The sequence below is a fragment of the Macaca thibetana genome, chromosome 15 (assembly GCF_024542745.1).
Source record: "Macaca thibetana thibetana isolate TM-01 chromosome 15, ASM2454274v1, whole genome shotgun sequence".
Lineage (NCBI taxonomy): Eukaryota > Metazoa > Chordata > Mammalia > Primates > Cercopithecidae > Macaca > Macaca thibetana.
In genome coordinates this window covers 17,424,838-17,447,584 of record NC_065592.1, presented here as the reverse complement: position 1 = coordinate 17,447,584, position 22,747 = coordinate 17,424,838, and the positions used below count along the sequence as shown (strand labels likewise).

The window sequence follows — 22,747 nt, the reverse complement described above, 5'->3', positions numbered from 1 at the left end:
ATTATAGAAAGCATTTATCATGATGTCTTGCTCATAGGAAGTTTTCAGTAAATATAGAGAATTGTCATTATTATGGAAATGTGCTCGGATGCTGGGGGCTTATAAAAGGGGTTTGTAATCCAGCCTAGGAGGTGAGACAAGATTGCTGAGATTAGATGCCACTGTATCTGACTGTTAAGGAATGAGCAGAATTTATCTGAACAGAGAAGAGTGTTTGCAGTAGAAGGAAAAATATATGCAAGGGTCCTGAAGCAATTCAGAACAGAGTTTAATTAGAGAATATTAGAGTATATTAGAGAAATTAAAACACAGAATGTCAAGAAGTAATAATAGCATTTACTGGGACACAGTTTAAGTGCTTTTCCTACGTTCTGTCATTTAATCTTCATAAAAACCCTATGAAATGTAAGTACAGTTTGTTTTTTTTTTGAATCAGAGTCTCGTACTGTCTCCTGGGCTGGAGTGCAATGGCGTGATCTCTACTCACTGCAACCTTCTTCTCCCGGGTTCAAGTGATTCTCCTGCCTCATCCTCCCAACTAGCTGGGATTTCAGGCGCCTGCCACCATGCCCAGCTAATTTTTTGTATTTTTAGTAGAGACGGGGTTTCACTGAGTTGGCCAGGCTGGTCTCAAACTCCTGACCTCGTGATCCGCCCACCTCAGCCTCCCAAAGTGCTGGGATTATAGGCGTTAGCCACTGTGCCCGGCGAGATATAAGTACAGTTTTTATGTCCCATTTAGAAATCAGGAAACAGAGGCCAAGAAGGCTGATGGAATCTACCCATGGTCACACAATCAGAAAGTGGCAGAGTTGGTATTTGAACTCAGGTCATTGGTCTTCAGAGTAACAAAGACTTTTACCATTATACCTCCTGGACTTTTCCAGGTTGAAGCCACTGGTGTCAGCAACCTTCTGTCTCACGATGACATTGAATCTGGTTGAGTATCTCAAATCAGATCTTTGGGCCACAGTATGGTACTGCATTATTCTAACAACATATTGCCAGGACAACTCCAATTTGTTTATAAGACTCCTTTTCCCCACTTTTCTCTTTGTGTCTCAGAATGAGCCATCCTTGAGTGGTTCCTACTGTGAATGGTAAGGTTTTTCTTCTAGTTCTCATTTGCATAGGAAATAAGGGAGTTTGAATAATGCCTCTTTTCCATCTGTAACTGTAGCTTTATTGCTTGCCTTCTTGCCATTTTTGAAAATTTTTCCCAGGGTTTTCCAGAATTTAGATGCAGACAAAGATTATATCCAGGATAACAGGAAAATGTTAATAGTTTTGTTGTTGTTGTTGTTTTGTTTAATGAGCTAGTTTCTAAAGGGGATCTAAGTACCACAGTGAAGGGTCGTATAAGCAAATGGTTCCAAATCTGGCTGTGTCAGAATCATGTGGTGAACCTAAAAAAAAAATTACAGGCTTCCCCAAATCACAGGCTCTGAAGCCTCTACAGAATCAGGATCTCTTTGGGGTGGGGCCCAGGAATCTAATTTTCAAAGCTCCCTGGTGATTCTGATGTACAGCTGGGTTTGAGTTCCATTTGTAAGGGAAAGAGCCTTGATTGAAATCAGAATTAAGCATACCTGAGTTTGGGTCTTGGCGCTTGTTTTTCCTTTTGTCACCCCTGTGATCTTGGCCTGTTTATTCTTCCCAAGTCTTATTTTCTTATCTGTAAAGTGGGGGTAATAATGCAGTGTTACAGGGTCGTTGTAAGGACTAAAAGGGATAATAAGAGGTACCAACTTTAATGCATATTTTTTGGTGTTTATTGTATACTCCATTGTTTATATTTAGTTAGACTCCTTTAGCTGCAGTCCTCACTCGAATCCTCTAAGGTAGTTATTTTTTGACTGAGTTGGAAACCAAGGCACAGAGAAGATAAGTAACTCACCCAAGGTTTCATAGCAAGTAAATGGCAGAGTTGCTTGTGAGGGTGATCAGCTGTTTCCAGTTTTAGTTCAAAAAGCCCTGTCACAGAAAACTCTTCAGCTCCAGGCAAACAGGATGGTTGGCCACCCTAGTTGCTGGTGAGGAATTCCAACCTAGTTCTGTCAACATTTCCAGCTTTTTCTATCACAGAATACTGCTGTTCCTGTGAAAGCCCCTTGTACACTCTTGTCACAATGGTAAGAATCCCTAAATGTTTGTTGAATCTGAATTATTATTATTGTTTTGAGACAAGATCTCACTCTGTTGCTCACGGTAGAGTGCAGTAGCCAGTACAGCTCACTGTAACCTCTACCTCTTGGGTTCAAGTAGTCCTCCCACCTCAGCCTCATTGCTGAGTAGCTCGTCTTCCAGGCACATGCCACCATGCCTGCTAATTAAAAAAATATTTTTGTAGAGATGTGGTCTTGCTGTTTTGCCCAGATTGGTCTCAAACTACTGCCCTCAAGCATTCCTCCCACTTCACCCACCCAAAGCTCTGGGATAATAGGCATGAGCCACTGCATCCAGCCTGAATCTGAATTAGATAGAGACTTAGATTTGGGGCTACTAAGGTTCTTTGGAATTCTAAAACTGTATAATTTTTCTTCTAGGATCCCTTGACAAGATTGCTGTGGTAACTGCTGATGGGAAACTTGCTTTAAACCAGATTGGCCAGATCTCCATGAAGTCGCCACAGCTGATTTTGGTGAATATGGCCAGCTTCCCAGAGGTAAGGTGGCCTTGCTAAAATCTCTCTCCATGGTCTCTTTTGGAATGGAGGAGACTGGGTCATATCAGGAGGAAGTAAGTGTTCCTTCAGCTTAGAATGAAACAAGAGAGAAGACATAATAAAGAGAACTTAAGGATAAGGCAAAGCTCTTTTCCTGTTGCCAGATTCCTTTTCTGTTAAACATAAATGCTACAGAGGCTAGGTAAGTTGTTTGAATACCCAAACGGGTCCCATCTAAGAAAAACAATACTGGAGATGCAGTGATTGGTGTTTGGCCAGCGTGGAAAGGTTCTGGTGACCTGGAGAGCCTGTGCCTTGTCTGAGTGGAATGCCTCTGCCCAGCTCCTGCTGATCATTGCCAGGCAGAATGTAGGCCTGGTAATCAGTGTTACCTGATACTACGATTTTTGTTTCTAGAAGAAGCTAGTAACACACATTTTAATGTCACATCTTTATTCTTTAAATATTGATGACTAATTCCATTTTTTTTAAGACTATGAGGCAAATAAAACCATATTTTAATGGGCCAAATGTGGCCTGAGGGCCACCAATTTGTGACTTCTGCATTAGTATTTGGAGTAGACCCTCCAGGAAGTCCTTTTATACTAGACTGACCATTGCAGAATATTGCATGGAACACTCTGCTTCCATAACTGGAAGGTGGGTTGTATTAGGTCATTGCATTGTTGAGGCTTTATGATTTTAAGTATAGTTGAGGAAGGTAATTGGCCTTTTTGTTATTGGTCCACTAGGAATTGGCCTGGATTAGGAGTCCTAGAGTACCTGGAATCGGGTGCCATCTCTACCACCAACTGGCTGTTTGACCTTGGGCAAGTTGCTTCACTCTCTGGGCCTCCATTTCCTCATCTGCTAATATGAGGTGAAGGAATCCTCCTGTTCTTATTGTCTGTTTCAGTAGTTGTATTCCAAAGTCATAGACCAACGTTGGACCTGTTGGATTTGACAAACTAGGCTAGAGGTAGGAGACAGGGAACGCCCTTACTGTGAACACACAGTTTCAAATCAAGGGGCTCTGATAGCTAATGGGCCAGGCACACCTGTGAGGGTGCTGTTACCACTCCCCTACTCCATTCTCCAATACTACAACCAGAATGAGTTTTTGAAAAATATATATTGTGCCAGGCATGGTGGCTCACACCTGTAATCCCAGCACTTCGGAAGGCTAAGGTTAGAGGATCACTTGAAGCCAGGAGTTCAAGACCAGCCTGGGCAACATAGTGAAACCCTGGCTCTACAAAAATTTCAAAAATAAAAAAATTAGTGAGGTGGGTTGGCCTGTAGTCCTAGCTACTCAGGAGGCTGCAGTGGGGGGATCACTTGAGTCCAGGAGTTTGAGGCTGCAGTGAGCTATGATCATGCCACTGCACTGCAGCCTGGGTGACAGAGCAAGATCTTGTATATTAAATAAATAAGTAAAAATATGTACATATAAAAGATTTTGTCATTTGTCATTCCCATGCTTTGCATTTATTGGTGGCTCCCAGCAATCTTTAAGAAAAAGTCCAGAATCCTCACTGTGGTCTAGATGGCTTTGCTTGATCTGGCCTCTGTCTTTTCAGTTTTGCCAGTCTTGTGCCACTGTCATCCTTGTGCAGTGCTTTAGCCACACTGGTCTTTCAGTTCCTCAAACACACCAAACCCTTTACATCCTTAGAGCCTTTGCATATCCTGTTCCCATTGCATGGAACGCTGTTGCATGACTAATTGCTACTTATATTTTGGATCATGGCTTAAATGTCACTTCTTAGAGAAGCCTTTCCTGACCTCTCCAATTGGAATTATTCCTCCACACTAGGTTCTCCTATACAGCACAATTCTTTTTCTTTATTGTACTTATTACTAGTATACATTTGTGTACGCATTTATTTGTCATCTCACTTTTACTAGAGTGTAAACTTGGAATGTAGGAATGTCTAATTTGCTCATGTGTCCAACACCAAACACAGTGCCTGGCACATGGAATCATTTGGTAAATTTTCCTTGAATGGATGAATACCTGTTATTAGGTTGATAAAAGGGAGGCACTCATTCCTGGTGTTACTGAGGAACAGAGAAATTGATGAAAAGGGAGCTGTCAACTCTTTCTCTTTCTGGCCCCCTCTGAACCACTGAGGCCTCTCCTCCTTGTTCATCTAATCCCATAGGCACTGCGGGCCAATTTAGGGAATAGCCTCCTAATTACACAGCTTGAAGACCTCATCAGGCAGATTGCTTTTTCAGAGCCAGCCACTTCTTTTATTAAATAGAAAATGGCATTCACAGAAGAAGCACCTGATTGGCCACCAGAGAGCATCTTACGAAGCAGGAGGAGATATTAACAGCTTAATTTTTTCTTAGGAAGTTGGAGTATATCTTCATTTTTCAACTCAAGACATCTTTGCCATTTGTTCAAGTTAGAATTCCATGGGTTTTGGAAAAATCCTTACAAGTATATCAGTAGAGAGGTTCATTTACAGGGACAGAATGAGGAAGTGTGAGTTACATTGTCTTTTGAATTCCTTTATCTCATCTGTTGTACATACTAAACAAATAGCTCTAACTAAAAATTTCCTTCCTCCAGCTTAGAAGCTGACCATAGAGTACCCAGGTTCATGGCTTTAAAATGCTGAGCTAATCCTCTAAGTGTTTATGTAATTTCTTTCTGTTTCACATACAGTTGGCTTTCTTTCCAAACCCGAGCATTTCCGTGTCACGCTGTAGTGACACGATGCAGATTTACATGCATAATTGTTTTGAATGCATTAAAGACAGAAAACTGTGTTGCATTTGTTTAACATGTGTCCTGCTTGATAAATGATACACATAGTTGCTGCCTTCCATAAACTTGCCTGCAGCTAGAGTTAATGATGGGAAAGAAAAGAAGGGAATAAAAACCACAGCATGATTTGAATAAAACAAGGCAAATGAAAAAAATAAAAAATTAAAAAAAACCACACACAACTCTGCAGGCTCCATTATTGCTCTTGTGGAAGGAAGAAATTGAATGTGTATTGATTGTCTCCTTTGTCACTAGTCTCTTTCTCATATTTTGTTCCATATGATCAGTACAGGTACTCTGTAAAATTAGGCATTATTTATTCATTTTATCGATGAGGAAACTGAGACTCAAAGAAGTAAAATATCTCCACTAGATTCACACTGTTGTGACAGAGCCAGGATTTGAACATATCTCTGTTGGACATGAAAAAGCCTATGCTCCTTTCACCATTCATTCATTAATTCAGCACATATTTTTTGAGTCCTTACAAGTGATTGGTTTCTATTTGAGGTGCTGGGAATTCACTGATTATTAAGACAGACTATGTGTCTACTTTCTTAGACTTGATTTTACATTGGGATATGAAGAAAATGGAAGGTCAGTAATTGATATGGCACTAGCAGAGTTGACTTGAATCCAAATTCTCAAGGACTTGTTCACCTGTCTACAAAAGTCCTATTTTGTTGTTGTTGTTGTTGTTACTTAGCACAGATTAGCTTAGAATAACAAAGGCAGACACTACTGATTGATCACATCACTCTTCTCTGCCTGACCCCAGATGAGATTTGTGATCTTTCTCAATACACTACTGCAAGCAGCCACAACCAGTTAGTTATGTCATCATTTGAGAGCAACCTGTTTGCCCTGTGATACTGTGGAGCATCCTTTCCTTGAAGGGATGACACATAAGAGATGGAAAGTCTATAGGAACGTATGCCTCTTAGTCTGAACTAAAGAGTTTTTCAGATGTCATAGGAGAACATGACTAATTCCCTGAGGTTCTGTGTCGTACCATGTCAAGGGAAAAAATATGTAGAATTCAGTAGTTTTCTTTGTAAAATAAAACTTTGAATCACAATTTTTCTGAATATGAAAAGACACAGAAAAGTTGAAGTATAAAATAAGATTTTGAGCCGTTATATAGATGAGGTAAAGGAAATGAGTTTTTCTAATAGATCTGAACCAAATCACTAATATATTCAACCAACAAGCTTTTACTGAGCACTTACCATGTACCTGGCACTCTAACTTTTACTGGGAAGATGTAAATATTGAGGCATAATTCCTGCCCAGCTTGGTGTCAGTAGTCGGCGCCCTCGTGCCTATAGGGGAAGGTTGTATGGAAATACTTGGGTCAGCTTGTGCAAGGCAGGTAGTGGTGATGGGGTATTATAGTAATGATTATCAGTCATTCATGAGAAGCTATAGTAGAGGATTGAAAGACTTGAGATTGGATTACCCCTTCATAGTGGAGATTCTCTCTTTATTGTTAGCTTTAGACTGTGTGGTTTTTTTTGTTTTTTCTTTTTTAAGGAAGATGGCATTTATTTTGCAGAGAAAAATTAATTTTATTTCTTTATTCAGCTCTTTTATTACCTTGATTATAACCTTTATACCGCAAACGTAATTCCAAATTAAATTTGGCTGTTTAAGAAAAAATCAGGCCAGGCATGGTGGGTCATGCTTATAATGCCAGCACTCTGGGAGGCTGAGGTGGGCAGATCACTTGAGCCCAGGAGTTTGAGACCAGCTTGGGCAACATGGTGAGACCCCATCTCTATAAAAAATACAAAAACTAGCCAGGTGTGGTGGTGTGGACCTGTAGTCCCAGCTCTTCTTTCTTTTTTCCCTCTCACAGCTACTTGGGAGGCTGAGGTGGAGGGTCACCTGAGCCTGGGAGGTCAAGGCTGCAGTGAGCCGTGATTATGCCACTGCACTCCAGCCTGAGTGCCAGTGTGAGACCCTGTCTCAAAAAAAAAAAAAGAAAAAAAAGAGAAGAAAAATCACATCCTTAATGTTATAATTATTGAATGCGTTGAACTTGGGATCTAGAAAAAAGTAAAGGCAGAGCAGCATCATTGGATTAAATCCCTATTCAATCTCCTCTTAAGTCTGCCAGTAACTGGAAGTTTGATGGATGGGGGTCCTCAAAACATCTCTCTTGGGCTGTCAGGGAAGACCATGTCTACTCTTGGGGGTATGACCCTATTCTACAAGTTCCTGTTCACATAATGAAGAGACTTGGTTACGTCAGAGATCCCTTCCAGCTCTGATAATCTGTGGCCAGAGGTACTATTTTAAGAATGTACTGCCGGGCGCGGTGGCTCACGCCTGTAATCCCGGCACTTTGGGAGGCCAAGGCTGGTGGATCACGAGGTCAGGAGATGGAGACCATCCTGGCTAACACGGTGAAACCCCATCTCTACTAAAAATACAAAAAATTAGCCGGGCGTGGTGGTGTGCGCCTGTAGTCCCAGCTACTCGGGGGCTGAGGCAGGAGAATGGCTTGAACCTGGGAGGTGGAGCTTGCAGTGAGCCGAGATCGCGCCACTGCACTCCAGCCTGGGCAACAAAGCGAGACTCCGTCTCAGAAAAAAAAAAAAAAAAAGAATGTACTATTTTAGGTAGTGGCCACAATATGTTACATTCTGTGTACAGCCTCCCAAGAGGATTCTGCATGTGTATGTGGAAGTTCTGGTTTGTCTTTGTGACCTTATAGTAATACCTCAGGTAGCTGTAGCAATAAGGTTATATAAAAATGAAATGAATGAGTTTTATGGGCAGAGAACCTAGAAAAGTAAAATAGGTGTGTATCAACCCCCATTCATTTAAATTAGAAAGTCTAGGAGGAGCTCAAGTGCAGGAATTGGCCTTTGAATCCAAGTGATGTGGATTGGCTCTGGTCAAGCCTAAAATTCTTTTGAAAATATCAGAGGCTTTATTTTCATGAATTCCACATTGTCATGCCAATGAAAGGATCTCTCTTACACACTGCTTTCTTGTTATTCTTTAGGATTACATACCAGGTGTAGTTATAATGTTGCTTGAGTGTGAGGTGAGGCACTTTGGGAAATGAGTGTGCCAGTGTGCCAGTTGGCCCATTAGTGAGCAAACTTTCAGAGAAGCCCCTGAAGGATGTTGGGCAGGATAGCAGTACCTCAGCTACATGAGGACATCAACTCCACCTTGTTTGGGGGTTTTATGCATTCTTACCTTTGTATAATAAATGTATATAATATGTTTATATAACTGCTCTTGCCTGAGTATTACTATGTGCCAGGCACAGAGCAAGATGCATCGCTCATGTTATTTCACTACCTCTCTGAGGTTTAGGTGCTACATGGTCTCAGATGACAAAATATAGGTACAGAGAGGTTAACCATGTGCCCAGGGTCACATGGTTACCAGCACTGGGATTTGAACTGAGATCTTTCTGACTCCGAAGCCCATGCTTTAAGCTAGTATACCACACTACCTTTGCGGGAGCATATACCAGCAGAGATTCATTTTGCATTCCAAAATATGAGTGAGTTTGGTGTGAGTGCAGATGTGAATGAGTTAAATTTATTTACTCATTCCAAATCGGCACTGGTATATTTTGAGTGTAAAATGTCAACTGGATTTTTTTACGTATGAAATCTTTCATCTGTCTTTACACCAATCTTTGCAGAGACCAGCCCCCCTCCCTTGAGGATTTATTGTGGTTTTGATCTGTGTTGCCTCAAACCATTGAAATCTTTTCAAAGAAGCAGAGCTGTTTTCTTTTTATTTTTTCTTCTTTCTTTTTGTTCCTCCTGCAGTACAGTGGTACCAGGAGTGGACATAGTTTGCTATTCAGCTTGATCAAAGCACTCTACACCAATGTAACTTCCTGATCTTGCTGGTAACAGAACTAAATGTTTCCATGTTCTGCCAAGATGGGTTGCCAGTTATCGACAGAGGGCTTGCATCTGGTAATAATTATTTACTAATTCTGTTTACCTTTTGATCTGGTTTTCAGTGTACAGCTGCAGCTATCAAGGCTATAAGAGAAAGTGGAATGAATCTGAACCCAGAAGTGGAAGGGACGCTAATTCGGGTGCCCATTCCCCAGTAAGTTTGGCTGAAATTCACATATTTTAATGAAATGGAGTGGTTGTCCTTGGAAGGAAACCAGCAAACATCCTACTATACCATTAGGCCAATAACATACCTTGCCTGCACCTTTCACCCTGGCAAACATCTTTTGAGATCACTTTACTAATTCAGAAATACTTATTGAGTGTCTGTTATGTACTAGATGTGAGGTTTGCAACAGTAAGCTTGAGAATTTGTTGTCCTTACATACTTTGCATTCTGGTTGGGAAGGTAGGACAAATAAATAAAGTCATTCCAGATAATGACATGCCATGAGGCAAGAAAAGGCAGTGGGAGCCAATAGGGAGTGACTTGGTAAGGATGATGGTGGCAGGGGCACCTTTAGCCTGAGAAGACTGTTTATAGAGGTAACATTTTTGCTGAGAGCTAAATGATGAGAAAGAACCAGCCTAGGGGAGAGCATTTTGGGCAGAGTGAACAGCAAGCACAAAGGCCGCAAGTCTGAAAAGACCTTGACACTGGTAGTCTCTAACTTATATTCTTTGAAGAGCTATTTTTTTTTACATTAGTCCTTGCTAGTTGAAGAATTTTAGGCATGAGAACAGAATATTGTTAGTTATATAAATATATAGAACTTAAAGTTTTTTTTTTTTTTGAGACGGAGTCTCACTCTGTCACCCAGGCTGGAGTGCAGTGGCGTGATCTTGGCTTACTGCAAGCTCCACCTCCCAGATTCACACCATTCTCCTGCCTCAGCCTCCTGAGTAGCTGGTACTACAGGCGCCCGCCACCACGCCCGGCTAATTTTTTTAGAATTTAAAAGTTTTAGGTGAATAAAAATAAAATGTTCATTTTTAAATTAAAAAAAGAAGAGAAAATACAAGACCTTGGCCTTTTTGAGAAAGAAAAAAGTCAGTGTGTGCGAAATGCAGGGACAGGGTGGTAGGAGAGGAGGTTGGACTAGTCACTAGAGGCTGATGGTTTAGTCTTTGTAAGTCCTGGTGAGTGTTTGGGCTTTATTCTCATTGTGATGCGAAGTCAGTGGAGGGATTTAAGCAGGGGAGTGACCTGATCTGATGTTGACTATGTGAGGGTCTCTCTGGCTGCTGATTTAACAAATGGACTGTAGGGGGACAAAGTGGACACAAGGAAAACAGTCAGGAGGCTCCTGCAGCAGTCCAAGTGAGACACATCGTCTCAGATTCCATAGCAAAATATTTAAATCCCTATTCCTACACAGTGCCTCATATATAACAAGGCCCAAATAAGTGTTGAATTAACTTGTTCAGTCTTTCAGCAAGTATTTATTAAGCACTAATGGCATACCAGATACTTTCTTAGCTGTTGGAATATAGCAGTAAACAAAAGAAACAACAAAAAGTCCCTCTCTTCCTCGGGCTTCCCTAATAGTTGCATAGGCACAGTAAATAAGTACGTAATGGAATGTCAAGTGATAGTAAGGACAATGAAGTAAAAAAAGCAAAGTAAGGGGATAGAGAGATTTGGGGCTTTTATTATGGATAGGGAGGGTCATGAAGAAAGGGACATTTGAACAAAGACCTAATGAATGAAGCTTCCAGATAACTAAAAGGGAAATGGAGTTGAACACTAGTTGAGTGTCTTTTTGTGCCACGCATTATCCTGTATTCCTTTACGTATATTGCCTCATTTGTCTTTAATACCTGTAAAGTAGGTTTTTTCCTAGGCATGGAAGTTTAGGCTCGGAGAGGTAAAGTCATACCTTTGAGGCCACACAGCTTGTGTGGAAGCCACACAACTTATGCCGCAGCTTGGACCCAAACCCAGTTTTAGATGATTCCAAAGCCTCATGATGTACCTATACCCATTCAAACAACAAGAATCAATCCCAACATGGGGAGTTCAGAAACTTCCCACACTGAACTTTTTCCTGCCTCATGGCCAGAAAATAGCTGTCTTGTTCCGTTGTGCTCTCAGTACTCTGTGAGGCTGAATTAACACTCTGCTTTGAAATCATGTGAATTGGGAACAATATAACTTAATGTTTAAGAAGCAGATGGACCTGGGTTCAAGTCTTCCTGCTTGAACCAGATAGTTCGAGTTTGTTTGGCAAGTTCATTGATTTGCTCAGTGAATGTTCCGAGAATGTATATGTGCCAGGCTCTGTGCTGGGGATGTATAGACGTGATGTATGCCTTCATGGAGCTCACAGGCTGTGTGCCAGGTCTCTTGTTTGTATTGCATCAAGCTTGTGGAAATTACTAGGACCCACATTTATAGATGAAAAACGTGAAGTTCAGAGAAATTAAGGGACTTGCCTGAGATCACCTGACAAGTAAATGGCAGTCAGGATTTGAAGCCTGAGTTTTTCTGTTAACTTTCTCCTGTATTTTCTGTGTAGATGCGTAATTCTGGAAAGTGCTAAAGGTACGCATGGACATTAGAAGCAAGATTTACAAGGGTAATAGGTAGTACTCAGTGGGTTTATTTTCTAGTTTTTGCTGTCCTGTTTGTGAAACCTCGGACAGCCACTTAACTGCCCTGAGCCTTGGTTTCCTCACATATCAGATGAAGGGATTATTCTTAGTGGCCTGCCAGGTCCTTTCTGAAGCTCCAGAATTCTATGGGGCTATGAATTTGTGCTACTAAATGCTCATTGCTGATTTAGATTCTTCTTAAGGTGACCCAGTTGTGTATCACATTTTTCTTTCAAAGATCTGGTTGACAACATGCATTTCTGCAGCCCCACAGGAGTAAATGATCACTGTTGGTGCATTGTATGTAAGTTTGAGAGATCAGTGAGTTTAACTCGAATTTCCAAAGATATGAGGATCTGTTACATTTTTTTTTACATTATTTTATTTTGGTTAATGGGTGTAATCCAAGAGAAAGTTGATGGACCAAAACCGTCTGCTCCTGCAAACCTCATTTTTTATATACTTTCTTCCCTTTGACAAGGTAGTGGGGTCATGAGGCCCCTTACTGAATTATAACGTTTGGTAGTTTTCCAGATAAAAAAAATGAATGATCTGTTCTTTATTATGGAGGCTGTGTCATGTGAGAGGATAAAGGTTGATTTATAAGTAAGAGGATCAAGGTTTTTATTTGGTTTTAGCAGTGACTTCCATATGACTCTGGGCACATTGCCCTAGCTGTTTGCTGCCTTCTAGTTCCTTATTTGTAAAATAGGTTAGTGCATAATGATAAGCAGAGATGTGGTGAGGTTAATAGAGAAAATAAATTAAGTGGTATGATTTCCTTAAACTATATAAACATACTTCAGTAAACTTTTAATTTTCTACATGTTATATAATTTTAGGAGAAAAGGAAGGAGGGAGGAAGGGAACTAATAGGTTGAGCACCTACTATGTGCCAGGAATGGTTAGGTGCCTTACATATTCGGGAAAGCAGAAAAGTTTAATGGTTAAATTTTGCGTTTAAATTTTGCATTGGTGTCACATAAGCATGAAATTGAGTTCCAGCACTTCCTGCTCTTTGGCTGTGTGACAGTGGCACCTGTCTCTGCCTCTCTGAATCTCGGGCAGCTTGTCTGTGAAATGATAATTTGCAGGACTTGCCATATATGCTTATTGGGAGATTTCAGTGAGATAATGTACATGAAGCTTTTGATGCTTAGTAAGCACTCAATTAATGCTAGCAAATATGCTATTTCCATCATCCCCTTTCACAAATAGGAGCATCTTTCCTTTTTAGGGATGAAGAAAATGAGATTCAGAGAGGTGAGGCATTGGTTCTGGGTCACACAGCTGGTAATTGACAAAGCTGTGAGGAGGAAAACAACACATCAAATCTTAAGTTGGAACTTTGATGGGTAGGGGAAATAGGAAGCATACATTCTTAGGATCAGTTTCTTTTTTCTTTTTTTTTTTTGAGATGGAGTCTCACTCTGTCGCCCAGGCTGGAGTGTAGTGGTGCGATCCTGGCTCACTGCAGCCTCTGCCTGCTGGGTTCAAGCATTTCTCCTGCCTCAGCCTCCCAAGTAGCTGCAATTACAGGCGCCTGCCACCATGCCTGGCTAATTTTTATATTTTTAGTAGAAACGGGGTTTCACCATGTTAGCCAGGCTGGTCTTGAACTTCTGACCTCAAGTGACCCACCCACTTTGGCCACCCAAAGTGCTGGGATTACAGGTGTGAGCCACCGTGCCCAGCCTCTAAGATCAGTTTCTGATGATGAAAGTTTGAGTTTAGTTCTAGGAAAATTTGCCTCCTCTGATTGATCCTGATTCTTCCACTGCCTAATGATAGTCTGTAGGTTTGCTTTTTTGACTTAACTCTGGATACCCAGAACTAAATTTTATTTTCAATGGAAACAGATCTCACCTATTACCTCACCCTCATTACATTCCTCTGATTCTCATATTCTTATTTAAATGAGTCTACTGAGTATGTGACTCTTAACTATAATCTGCCTCTGATCTTTTGGGGAAGTAGGTAGAAGATAAGTCCTACATCAGTAACAGTCAGGCTTGGAGCCTGAGTGGTCCTTATCACCAAGTCCTCTTTTTACAGCCTCTGAGACTCAGCTCTACGTGGCTGTATGTGAGGTTTTTTTGTTTTTGTTTTTGTTTTTTTATCATGGCTATCTCCTCAGGTAAAGAACCATTGAGTCTTAGGGGCTCTGGATTATATCTTTTCCCACTGACAATGTGGATAGCTTTTGTTTGCTTCTCTGGCAGTGATTTTTATGTAGATAAGTTAGTCAACTGGATTGGTTTTTTTTGAAACATTCCTGTTAATGGAGATATACTGAAATAGTTTCTTCTATTTTTCCAATTCAGGCAATTACATTTTAGGTACAATTTATCAACCACCTAAACTAGAGGTATAATGCCTAGAAGTGCTGAGCTGAACACGTCACAATTTCTCCCCAAATTCTTATAACATTATGTGGTGAAGAGACTATTTTAGGCTCATTTGACTGATGAGAGTCCTGAAGCTCACAGAAGTTGATGCCCAATATCAGATAGCTAGTAGGTGGCAGAAGTAGGATGAGAATTGGGGTCTTTGTTACTGCCTTTCTTACTGTTCCTGTCTCCTGATAGAAGATTTATCTGGAATATCCATCTTTTCACTCCTTAATCAGGGGCCCTGAAAAGTTTTGATCAGGGGTTCATTTTGTTCAGGCCAAGTTTCTGCCTCCACCTTATTCACATCATCATTATGCCCCTAAACAAATAAACAAATAAGAATACACTCCCTTACTCATTGTTTTACCAAATATCTATGGGAAAACCACACTAAGTAGAATAGTGGTTCTTTGGTTTGAGATTGCTGAGTTCATGCCTGGCTTTAAATAAATGCTATAAGGAAACTATGAATTCACCCAGGAAACAAAACTACATATGATTGACTCATTCCTCACCAAGGTTACGTCTTTCCTTGATTGTCTTCCAGTTCCTTCATCAGTGTCTCTGTTGGTTTTATTTTAAATAAAATTACATAAAATATTTAAATGAGGCTAAGCACGGTGACTCACACCTGTAATCCAAGGACTTTGGGAGGCTGAGGCAGGCAGATCACAAGGTCAAAAGTTCGAGACCAGCCTGACCAACACGATGAATCTGCATGTCTACTAAAAATACAAAAATTAGCTGGGCGTGGTAGGGCGCGCCTGTAATCCCAGCTACTCAGGAGGCTGAGGCAAATCACTTGAACCTGGGAGGTGGAGGTTGCAGTGAGCTGAGATCGTGCCTTTGCACTCCAACCTGGGCGACTGAGCGAGGCTCCGTCTCAAAAAAAAAAAAAGAGAAAATGTCTCCATCCTTTTCTCCTTCGGGAACCACTTTTAGTACCTTGATTTTCTAGATTTTTTTCCAATGCAAAGTCAAGCATATGTCTGGTATCTCCTTCATTTTTCTTCTAATGATATGGGATTGTACTATACATAGTGTTCTGTACCTAAAAAAAACCAAAAACTTAAGCCGGGCGCGGTGGCTCACGCCTGTAATCCCAGCACTTTGGGAGGCCGAGGCGGGCGGATCATGAGGTCAGGAGATCGAGACCACGGTGAAACCCCATCTCTACTAAAAATACAAAAAATTAGCCGGGCGCGGTGGCGGGTGCCTGTAGTCCCAGCTACTCAGGAGGCTGAGGCAGGAGAATGGCGTGAACCCGGAAGGAGGAGCTTACAGTGAGCTGGAGATCGCGCCACTGCACTCCAGCCTGGGGGACAGAGCGAGACTCCATCTCAAAAAACAAAACAAAACAAAAAAAACAGTGTACCATTGCTCTCTGTTGTGAGACTTCTTCCTCACTCTTTTTCTAAAGGTGTACTGTTGGCATTTTACACTTAACCAGTTCCCAAATGTCAAGTATCTTAGTTTAAACTTTTTCTCTTTTACTATTTCTGAATGATTTTCTAAGGCCTACTTCCTGTTCTTCTGCTGGAAGTGGGAAGTGGTGGCGTGGAGACTGTGCTTGGGAAAGAAGTGAATGCAGAATGTGGGGGATGCTGTGGCTGTTGCCCTTGATTGAGTGCTTATTTGCAACATCACTGCATAGTACTCTACTTCTTAGAGACATGGACATTTCAGGGCCAGAAAACCATCTGCAACACACCCAAGTGACCCCTGTGTTGGTACTTAGACCCAGACTTGATGTGGCTCTTTTAGGAAACCCGATTGGTATTTTAATGCCTTCCCTGGCTCACTGTAGGGCAATAATAATATTAAGGAAAGTGACTGTTTACTGAGTGCATACTGCATTCTAGGCTCTATACTCTATTATTGAACTCATTCTGTTCCCTATTTTTTATGCATGAGCGAAGTCAACCTGAGTTGTTAGATAACTTGCTTGGGTTCATTTAGCTAGTAAAGGTAGAGTTGAGCAGGATTCAAACTTGGGTTTGTTTTACTTGTAAGTCTGTATTCTTGCATCCGTGGACTTCTGAGAGTACTTTCTGTTTTTATTTTGCGTTTGCTTCTTCGTTTTTGTAGCAAAGGATAGCAACTGATGTTTTTAAATTTAATTATATAATAACCCAAACTATGTGGAACATAATTTACAAAACTCACATCAGGATGCCTAATCTCACAGTGAACTTGTCTGCACTTTTTGGTTCAAGGGGCAGTCTGGGATATAGTGTATTTATTTAGTTTTATTCAACTTTATCAAAGTATAACTTACATACAATAAAATGAGTCCATTTCAAGTATATGTGATGATGGCTTTTGACAGATATATGTGTCCCTGTAACTACTACCCCAATCAACATACAGAGCAGTTCAGTCACCCCAAAAAGTTATCCTCTGCCCCTTTGCATGTCAGTCTTCAGTCCTCTTCCTCTGTCCCAGATAACCACTTGTCTGCTTTTGTGAAGAGTTTTTATGCTGAAATGTAAAACTTGTAGGACATTCATAAATTTACTCAACAGACATTTATTGAGTACCTATTATATGCCAAGCATAGTGTTAGACACTGATGATAAAGTAGTTGAATAAGCCAGACAAAGCCTTTGTCCTTAATGGAGCATCTACTGGGAAGATGGTTAACAACACACACATATAGTTTGTGTGTGTCAGATGGTCATATTTTTCTCTCTGTAGAGAAAAATAAGGCAGTAAAAGGAAATAAAGTATGCTGTGAAGGTGGGGATGGTGGTGGTTCAATATTAAGTAGATGTTCATGAAGTGTTCAGAGGAAGATGATACTTGCAGAGAATTGAAGGATGTACAAGAACAAACCATGCCTGTATCCAGCACTGAGGCAGAGGAAGCAGAAAGTGCAAAGGCCCTGAGGTAGGAGTCTACCTGGGATGTTCAAGGAACAGCAAGAGGGCTCATGTGCCTGTAGCAGAGTGAGTGAGGAAAAAGAAATAGAAGATGAGGGCCAGGGGCGAGCTCACACCCGTAATCCCAGCACTTTGAGAGGCCAAAGTGGGTGGATTACTGAAGGTCAAGAGTTTGAGACCAGCCTGGCCAACATGGTGAAACCCTGTCTCTACTAAAAATACAAAAGTTACCCAGGCGTGGTGGCACGCGCCTGTAATCCCAGCTACTCGGAAGGCTGGGATTTTTAGTAGAGATGAGGTTTCACCATGTTGGCCAGACTGGTCTCGAACTCCTGACCTCAAGTGATCCGCCCACTTCGGCCTCCCAAAGTGCTGGGATTACAGGCATGAGCCACTGCACCTGGCGGAAGAGAAGATTTTGTCCATATTTATTTTCAGGTGCTACTGGACATCTAATTGGAGAGGTCAAGTAGGCTGTTGAATATATGGACCTGAAGTTCAGAGGACAGATGTGGGCTAGAGAGATAAATTTGGGAATCATGAACTTGTAAAGGAGGCCACGAAATTAGATGAGATTACTTTAGAGAGTAAATGTAGGTAATGAAAAGAAGAGGTTTGGGGACTAAGCCTTGGACACTTCACTTCAAGGTTTGGGGGTCAGAGAGATGAGGAGGAACCAGCAAAGAAGACTGAGAATAGGTGTCCAGTGAGGTAGGAGGAGAACTAGGAAAGTGTAGGGTCCTGGAAACCAAGTGAAGAAAGTATCTCAAAGAGGGGAGGGAGTGATGGGGTCACAGAAGGTAAGATCTGAGATTGTTGGACTTAGCAACATAATTTATTGATCAATTAATCTGTCTCTGTGGTTAGACAGAGATTGATGGGCTTTGGGGTTAGACAGACCTGGGTTCAAATCCCTATTCTGTCACTGTGGGTATGTCAGTTTGGGTCCTCTGAGAAGCAGATGCCAGGATGGAATTAGATGTGCAGGAAATGTCTGTGAAGGACAAAGGGGAGAGGGAGCAGGAGTAGACCTAGTGCAGGTGTGATACTGGTGGAGAAGGGGAAGGAAGAGGGTTGTGGGGAGGGAGACTCACACTGCAGTGCAGCCAGGCTGATGGGGCATTCCTGAGCAAAGATTGCCCCTACAGCAGCCCCATTTAGGCATAAGAACCTGGCTCTAGTACCTCTGCCATGCATGGTCATTGACTGGGAGAAGCACAGTGGATGTGGCCTTGATGTGATCTCAGCAGGAATGTCACAGTGGATCTGAAGGTGTGGGGCCTGGAAGTTGTCAGGCATCTGTGCCCCTCACAGCAGGTTCTACTGGAGGGTGATCTGAGCAGCATACCTTCATGCCCACTGCAGTGAACTTGGGCAAGTTGCTCAATTTTTTGAAGCTTCAGCCTCCTTATCTGTAAAATGGGAATGGTATCTATGGTTTTGAAGAGTAATAGGATATTTTATATGAAGCTCATAGTGTGAGGCTTGGCATATCATAGGTACTTAAATTTTAATTCCTTTATCTTAGAGTATTTGTTATTATATAATCCTCCTGGTTAAGGAGTTCTTGGAAATGTCCTTTTCCTGATTTTTTTGGGAGTAAAACCAATAAGTAATAATTTATTTCTGTTTGCTGATTTCTCTTTTAGTCCTTAATGCCCTCCTTTCTTCTCTTCCTCACTAACCACCTTCCTGAAGCCCCATGTTCTTTTTTTCCCCTGTCTTTTCCTCCATTTTTACAGACGGGAGGAGTTGAGTCATTATGTTGGAAGTATCTTGGAATTTAAGTTGCTCGGACATACTGTAGTTTGATTGTTAATAAGCACTTGGTTTGTTCTTTGAATATGAGTTATGTGTGAGCAAGACCTCCTGGAAGGTATATCCCAAATAAGAAAATCTAGTGACTAGTCCTGCTTATGGCATGATAATTTCTTCACGTTCCTGATAAAGGCAAGAAGCCTTGACTCTCCTTGGCACTCTCAGCCCACTGAACTGCTTCCTAAAGCTTCAAGATCATTAGATAATTGCCATTGTCATTTTCCTCTGGGCATTGTTGGGGATGATAAACTTTATGGCTAGACTAGGCTCTTTCCCCTAGACTTTGTTCCAAGTTGATAGGAAGGAGAATGCCACTGAGACCAGGGAGTGTCCTAGATAACAGTAAAAAAACCCTGAGTTATAGTTCCTCAGCCTAAATTCTTTCTCAGGTGTTTATTCCCCCCCCCCGCCCCTCATACGCTGATGTGCAGTTTCTCACGAATGATGACTAGGTTTTTCCAGGGAGAGCAAGCTGGGTGAGGCAGGGCAGGATGGTCCCTAGGTGGAGGTAAATGCAGAGGGGAAGCTGTGTAGCTAGGAAGAGGTGCAGTTGACAGCTACAGGAGCCAAGGTGACAGTCACTAAAACTCTAAAAAGAAAACCAGGAGAAAGAGCTTTGTGCTTTTAGGATACTTATTTCAACTCTCTGATCCTTAGTTTCCTCACCTGAAAATGGGATCATAGAATATTTACTTTTGTGAAGATTTGTTGGGAGAAACTCCTGTGAAGGATAGAGGGGAGAAGAGAACAGGAGTAGACAGGGAGAACCTTTAGACAGCAGTATAGATTTGATGCCAGTGAAGAAAGGAAAGAAATTCAATAAATGAGAGTTAATATTATTTTTTAAATTGTCATGATCAGGCTAGCCATTGTTACTGAGTATTCTATGACTTTTCTGCATGGTGATTTTTTTTTTTTTCTTTTTGAGATACAGTCTCTGTCTGTTGCCCAGGCTAGAGTGCAGTGGCATGATCTCGTCTCACTGCAGCCTCCACCTCCCAGGTTCAAGCGATCCTCTTGCCTCAGCCTCCTGAGTAGCTGGGACTACAGACATGCGCCACCTCGCCCGGCTAATTTTTTTTTTTTTGTATTTTTAGTAGAGACGTGGTTTCGCCATGTTGCCCAGGCTGCTCTTGATCTCCTGGCCTCATGTGATCCACCCGCTTCGGCCTCCCAAAATGTTGGGATTACAGGCATAAGACTACGTCTGGCCTGCATGGTGATTATTAACTGTTGTGGGGGAGTATTGTCTGTCTCTACTGCCATGAGGCGTGCTGCCTGTCATCAGGCTTTCTACCTAGGATACAAGTATTGTTCAATGGTGAGAACTAGATAGGCATATGGCATTTTTGTCACCTTCACTGAAATATAATTCACCCATTGAAAGTGTACAACTCAATGGTTTTTAGTAGTATATATTCATAGAGGTGTGCAACCAGTTGTAACCACAATCGGTTTTAGGAAATTTTCATCATCACTCCAAAAAGACGCTCTACCCATCAGCAGGCACTCCTTACTTTCCCCCCAGAACCTTCTCCTAGGGATTGCTCTGGGCTATTAATAATCCACTTTTCTATCGCTGTGGGTTTCCTAGTTCTAAACATTTTATGTAAATGAAGTCACACAATATGTGGTCTTTTGTGACTGGCTTCTTTCTATTTGCATAATGTTTTCAAGGTTCTTCCACGTGTCAGTACTTCATTCTTTTTTATTGCCAAATAGTATTCTATTGTATGGCTATACCACATTTTATATATTAGTTCCTCAGTTGATGGACATTTGAGTTTTCTCTACTTTGGGGCTGTTAAGTGAATACCACCCCTATGGACATTTGTGTGAACATGCTTTTAATTCTCTTGGATATAAACCTAGGAGTGGTTTATGACCAGTTAATTGCTGGGTCATATGGCAACTCCATGTTTAACTTTTTGAGGAACTTCCAAACTTTTCCACAAGGACTGCACATTTTAAATTCCCACCAGCAATATACGAGGATTTCAGTTTCTCCATTCCTTTGCCAACACTTGTTATGATTATCATCCTAGAGGCTGTGGAGTGGTATCTTATTATGGTTTTGATTTGCATTTTCCTGATGACTGATGGTGCTAAGCATCTTTTCATGTGCTTTTGGCCATTTGTATATCTTCTTTAGAAAAATGTCTATTCAAGTCCTTTGCCCATTTTATAATTGGATTGTTTGTTCTTGTGTTACAAGATTTCTTTATATATTCTGGATATTAGACTCTTATCAGATATATGGCTTTCATCTTTTTTAATTGCAAAAATAACATACGTTTATCATAAAAATTCAAATCCTACAGAAGTATAATGAAAAGTTCATTTATTGTTCCCCAGTTGTTCTTCCCAGAAGTAACCATTGTTAGTGTATCCTTCCAGATTTCAAAGGATGAATATGCAAACCTATATATATATATATATTTAGTTTACATAAGTGGGATAAAATGTCTACAATACCACAACTTGCTTTGTTTCCCCCTTTGACTTAATATCTTGTATACTTTTTAATTTGTTTTTTTTGAGACAGGCTTTTTGCCACTCAGGCTCGAGTACAGTGGCACAGTCACAATCAGTGGCCCTGACCTCCTGGGCTCAAGCGATCCTCCCACTCAGCCTCCTAAGTAGCTGGGACTACAGGCACAAGCCAAGTCTGGCTAATTTTTAAATTTTTTGTAGAGAGGAGGTCCCACAGTGTATCCCAGGCTCCTCTTGAGCCCCTGGTCTCAAGCAATCCTCACCTCGGCCTCCGAAAGTTGTGTACGTATTTTCATGGTGATCGCATTGCTGCCCAGAAATGCCCTTTTGAGATGGATTTAATACAGAGGAGGAAACTAGGGATCAGAAAGTTTAAGTAACTTGCTCATGGTCACAGATTAGTAATTGAAGGAGCCATTATTCAAACTTGAATCTGTCTGTTTCCAAAGCCTGGGCTGTTACCATGTTATCACATTTGCTCCTTGGGCTGCCGACGTGAAACCTACTTCCTTTCAGTTCTGTGGCCTGCCTGTGCTAGCTGCTATATTGCCTTGTGGATCTTGTTACAGAGTAGTGTCTATAGTTTGCACATTCCAGGAAATACTGGTAATACCCTTTTCTACATCACACACACACACACACACACACACACACACACACCCCTTTAGGGATATTGAAAGAAAAACACACACACACACACACACACACACCCCTTTAGGGATATTGAAAGAAAAACACACACACACACACACATACACACACACACCCCTTTAGGGATATTGAAAGAAAAAAACCCTCAAAGATTAATGCCTCATGACCTGAATTGGGCTGGGGCAGACACAAACTGCATTTGAGCAACTGCAGCTGCTGCTTTAGCCCTTTTATTCCCACTGCCTGCTTGCCATTGCTGCGTTTGCAGGGCCATTCATTCTCCTGGTTTGTTCCAGTACACTGTTTCTTTCTACTTTCCAGGCCTGGGTAAGCCTTCATGCAGTTTTTGAACACCTGTCTTGTGTTCAGTGTTGCTTCTCACCTGGCCTGTGGCTTTTTAGGAGTGCATCTTGCTATTGCAGGTCCCAAGTGTGTGGAATGGGGCTCCTTCCCAGCGTAGATATACCAATTGAAGCACACAAGGACGTTCAGTCAAGAATCAAAAGTGGAGGATAGGCTGAAGAGCAAGTTGC

At 41.4% G+C, this 22,747-nt stretch overlaps 1 protein-coding gene across 5 annotated transcripts in view; it reads left to right on the top strand.

Annotated features, from left to right (window-relative positions):
* Positions 1–22,747, top strand: part of MRRF (mitochondrial ribosome recycling factor) — a 64,654-nt gene that overhangs the window by 22,949 nt on the left and 18,958 nt on the right. For 4 of the 5 annotated variants that reach the window (XM_050761991.1, XM_050761990.1, XM_050761994.1 and 1 more), the window contains 2 exons: positions 2,547–2,665; positions 9,445–9,536. In XM_050761991.1, the coding sequence (XP_050617948.1) occupies positions 2,547–2,665; positions 9,445–9,536 (211 nt within the window). The remainder of the gene's footprint in view (positions 1–2,546; positions 2,666–9,444; positions 9,537–22,747) is intronic. The other variant, XM_050761993.1, reaches the window with a different exon arrangement.